General features: G+C 58.1%; 1 protein-coding gene across 8 annotated transcripts in view; it reads left to right on the forward strand.

Moving 5' to 3' along the window:
* Positions 1-4247, forward strand: part of IKBKE (inhibitor of nuclear factor kappa B kinase subunit epsilon) — a 32098-nt gene that overhangs the window by 3957 nt on the left and 23894 nt on the right. For all 8 annotated transcript variants that reach the window (XR_003551195.1, XR_003551196.1, XM_027776076.1 and 5 more), the window contains 4 exons: positions 1138-1319; positions 1763-1923; positions 2899-3009; positions 3229-3408. Coding sequence is in view for 6 of the 8 variants with exons in the window: in XM_027776076.1 (XP_027631877.1) it covers positions 1138-1319; positions 1763-1923; positions 2899-3009; positions 3229-3408 (634 nt within the window). In the remaining 2 variants the exon portion in view is untranslated. The remainder of the gene's footprint in view (positions 1-1137; positions 1320-1762; positions 1924-2898; positions 3010-3228; positions 3409-4247) is intronic.

Raw genomic sequence — 4247 nt, forward strand, 5'->3', positions numbered from 1 at the left:
CCCGTCCCCAGGCCCAGGCCCTGGGTGTTAGGCACGGTCCCAGAGGGATGCGACATTCCTGAAACAAATTTCCAAACCCCAAAGAACGTTCAGAACCAAAGAGGCTCTCTGTGCACAGGCCTAGGACAGACATTGAAGGGCAGGACCCAGATGACTGGTTCCTACTGGGCATGTAGTTTAAAACACCAGTTAAGGGGCCAGCAGGTGGCGTCATAGTTAAGGCGTTGTACTCCCACATGGCCGACCATGGTTCAATTCCCAGACCTAGTGGCTTGCTTTCTTACCTTCTTTCTCTCTTTCTCTGTCTGCCTCTCTAATGAATGCATGTGCACTATAGCAAACAAAATAATAATAATAACTAATAAAATTAAATAAATAATAACTTTTTAAAACACCAATTAAGAAATAAAATTTTTAAAAGATTGTATGCTGGTATGTGTAGCAGCATTATGCACAGTAGCCGGAAGGTGCGAGCAACCTAGATGTAGGAGCAGAAGGTGGTGCCTACGTAGACGGGAGTCCTCCTCAGGCTTAAAAAGAAGGGCATTCTGAGCCATGTGGTAACATGGGGAACCTTGAGCACAGTATGCCTAGTGACAAAAGCCAGACACAAAAGGCCAAACACCGTCAGAGTCCTGAACTGTCAGATTCGTAGCAAGTAGACAGAAAGCAGGAAGAGTTTGCCTGGGTTGTGAGGAGGGCCACCAGGGAGCGGGTGGTTAATGGGAAGAGTCCGTTTGGGAAGATGAGAACATTCTAGACATCGTTGCAAGACGGTGTTAATGTGCTTAACACTACGGAGTTGTACGCCTAAAATTGGTTAAAATGCTAAATTGTGTTATGTATATTTTACTACAATTAAATAAATAGTAAATCATGCAAACAAATAATAGAAAGAAAGGGTGCCATCCTGGGGGAGGCAGAACCACCGTCCCTCTTGGTCTCCTATCTCACAGAATTCGGATAGAGCCTTGAGACCTTAGTGTCCTTGAGACTCCCCTCCCTCGCCCTGTGCCCCCATCAGGCCGTGGGATCCCCCCTCTAGATGGGCCCAGGGATAGCCTTCCCACCGAGAGGTGCCTCAGACACTAGATGGTCTGCAGCCAGAGCCAGCCCAAGCCCTCCGTCTGTCCCCAGTGGCCGGCATGAACCACCTGCGGGAGAACGGCATCGTGCACCGCGACATCAAGCCCGGGAACATCATGCGCCTGGTGGGGGAGGAGGGCCAGAGCATTTACAAGCTGACGGACTTCGGGGCTGCCCGGGAGCTGGACGACGACGAGAAGTTCGTCTCCGTCTACGGGACCGAGGAGTACCTGGTGAGGGCTGCTGGGCCCGCTGTCCTACCCGGGCCTCTGCTGGTGGTGCCTGCCAGGGGCCTGGCCCAGCCCCTGTTTGGCAGGGTTATAGCTCACCCCGTACCTACCAGAATTTGCTCTTTCCTTTTTGATGGAAAAAAGGGGAGGCTGCAGCCTGCCTGGGCTACCCTACCCACTCTGCCCCAGCCCCGCTCGGTACAGCTGACCCCCTGCCCTGACACCTATGGAGGAAGGACTGACACGGCTGGTCACTCCCTTCCCAGGGCAGAGGCTGGGCAGGGGGATGCACTGGGTGGGTGAATGCGACACCCATGTTTGAGATGCGAAGGAAATGGGTTCCAAATGGTTGTGTTTTCACCTGAAGGTGATGGAAGGGGGTCTGGAGAATGGGGGGCTCGGGCTCGTGTGCCCCTCCATAGCTGCTCCTGGCTCTCTCTGCACAGCATCCCGACATGTACGAGCGGGCAGTGCTTCGCAAGCCCCAGCAAAAGGCGTTCGGGGTGACTGTGGACCTCTGGAGCATTGGGGTGACCCTGTACCACGCAGCCACTGGCAGCCTGCCCTTCGTCCCCTTTGGGGGGCCACGCCGCAACAAGGAGATCATGTACGGAGGGAGGGCCACGGGGCAGGGCTGAGGGGGTGCGGGCCCTGGGCGCTCCATGGCAGATACCTGGCCATCCCCACCAGTCCCTGCTGTCTCCTATTCCCGCTCCCACTCTGTGCTCCTCCTGGTCCCACCCCCACCCAGGCTCCTTTGTGATCATTGTGAATGATCCTTGAGATCCCGTGTGAATTAGTCAGACAGGAAACTGTGCCATGGCTGATGGTGGGCTGCTGACATTCCCGTCTCCGGGCTCACCCTCCACTTGAACCCTTACCAACCAAGGCCTAGAAAGCCACTTGCCCAGGGTTGCGGAGCTGTGGGGCCGAAAAGGGTGGGGCAAGAACCCAGCCCCAGGCCAGAGCCCAGGTCTGTGCATGCTTCCTGGCTTGGCTGCCCCTGTGGCTGCTCCCCCGAGAGCACCACCCAGCACAGGTGAAGGTAGATTAGCAGGACGGTTAAGTCTGGCACCTCAGCCCGAGGACCAAGCTGTGTGACCTTGTATTAGGTGGAGAAGGGGAAGGAGATGACATGGAACGAGTTGTCAGGGGCCTGGGTTATCAGCAGGCTGCAGCCTCCCTGGGCTACCCTGCCCACCCTGCCCTGGTCCCTCTTGGTGCGGCCCATTCCCTGTCCTGACACTTATGGGGGAGGAACAGACCCTGAAGAGGGGAGGATTGGAGAAGTGAAGAGGCCGGGAGCCAGCTCGCCAGGCAAGGTCATGGAGGCAGGTTGAGCGAGGCCTGTGTGAGGGCACAGGGGCTGTGGGTGGGCAGGTCTTGACCTGGAATGAAGAGCTTGGCTGGGGCGTGTCACTGCCAGGAGATCTGGTCGGCTGAGAGCCAGGCTCCCCAGTTCCACTTTCCAGACTACCTGCAGGGGGCTGCATCCAGGGCTCTGGGCCTTCCAGGCAAAGCCTGTCATCCTTAAAGCGGGGAGGGATTAGAGCCCCACCCACATGGCCCTGCCTCACCCCAGGTACCGAATCACCACGGAGAAGCCAGCTGGGGCCATCGCAGGTGCTCAGAAGCGGGAAAACGGGCCCCTGGAGTGGAGCTACACCCTGCCCATCACCTGCCGGCTGTCTGTGTGAGTGAGACCCTGCGAGGCTGGGTATCCCCCTGCGTGCTGCAGCCTTGGGCGACGCTTTCCTTCTGTGGCCTCAGTCTTTCCACGTGAAAGCTGGAGAGAGTTCTTCCAGCAACTTCTGCCCAGCCCACGCCACCCTCCCTCTTCAGTCCTCCCTGGTAACCTGCCCAAGGAGGGTGAGTGTGGGCCCCGCCCTGACAGCCCCACGTCCTGGAGCAGGGGGCTGCAGAGCCAGCTGGTGCCCATCCTGGCCAACATCCTGGAGGTGGAGCAGGCCAAGTGCTGGGGCTTCGACCAGTTCTTTGCGGAGACCAGTGACATCCTGCAGCGCGTCGTCATCCACGTCTTCTCGCTGTCCCAGGCAACCCTGCACCACGTCTACATCCACGCCCACAACACGTACGTGGGGCGAGGGAGGGGAGCGGAACCTTCTCCACCCAGCCACAGGGCCTGTGGGAAGCAGCACCCTACAGCATACTCTGCAGAGTGCTTAGAAAAGGAAGCTTCCGGGTCCAAACCTTGGGGAAACACGGGTTCCATGAGGCTGAAGTGGGACAGGTCCTTCTCGCTGCTGACCCTCGGAGGTGTGGCACCAGCAACGCGGATGTGTGTGATGGGCCTGAGAAGTATGCGCGTGTGGGTGGCACCATTTCTAACTTATTGCTCATCAACCCTTTTTTCTGGAATACTGTATGGGACTAGGTGGATTTTTTTTCTTCCCTTATCCGAGGAAAAGGAGGGGACAGAGGCAGGTAATTGTGACAGTGTCTCTCAGCCTCCCAATCAGCTCGGATGACAGGCATGTGCCGCGGTGCCCGGCGGGTTCAGCTTGGCCTGGGAACCAAACCCAGATCCCACATGGCCTCTAGCCACTCATGCAGCCTCAAGCCCCCCATGTGGCCTCTAGCTTCCCTAGCAGCCTTTAGCACCTCCCATGTGGCCTCTTAGAGCCCCCCATGTGGCCTCTAGCCCCCAGAGCAGCAGTGCTCCCTGGGCACCCCTGGGGCTGGGCCGACGAGGTGAATTCCGTGGAGTATGGTGGCAGTGGAACAAAGGCCGAGGCGGGCATCGGACCTCCTGGGTCGTTCCCGCTCTGTCACCATCAACTGTAAGACAGAACCGTTGTCTCTCCGCCCTCGAGGAGAGAGACAGCCACTCCGTCTCTCCCTCTGAAGAACTGGGCCTTCTCCACGGGCACAGTCTAACGGGGGGGGGGCCCCCCACCCCCCCGCCCTCCC

This window comes from Tupaia chinensis, unplaced genomic scaffold (assembly GCF_000334495.1).
Source record: "Tupaia chinensis unplaced genomic scaffold, TupChi_1.0 Scaffold000627_1, whole genome shotgun sequence".
Classification (NCBI taxonomy): Eukaryota; Metazoa; Chordata; class Mammalia; order Scandentia; family Tupaiidae; genus Tupaia; species Tupaia belangeri.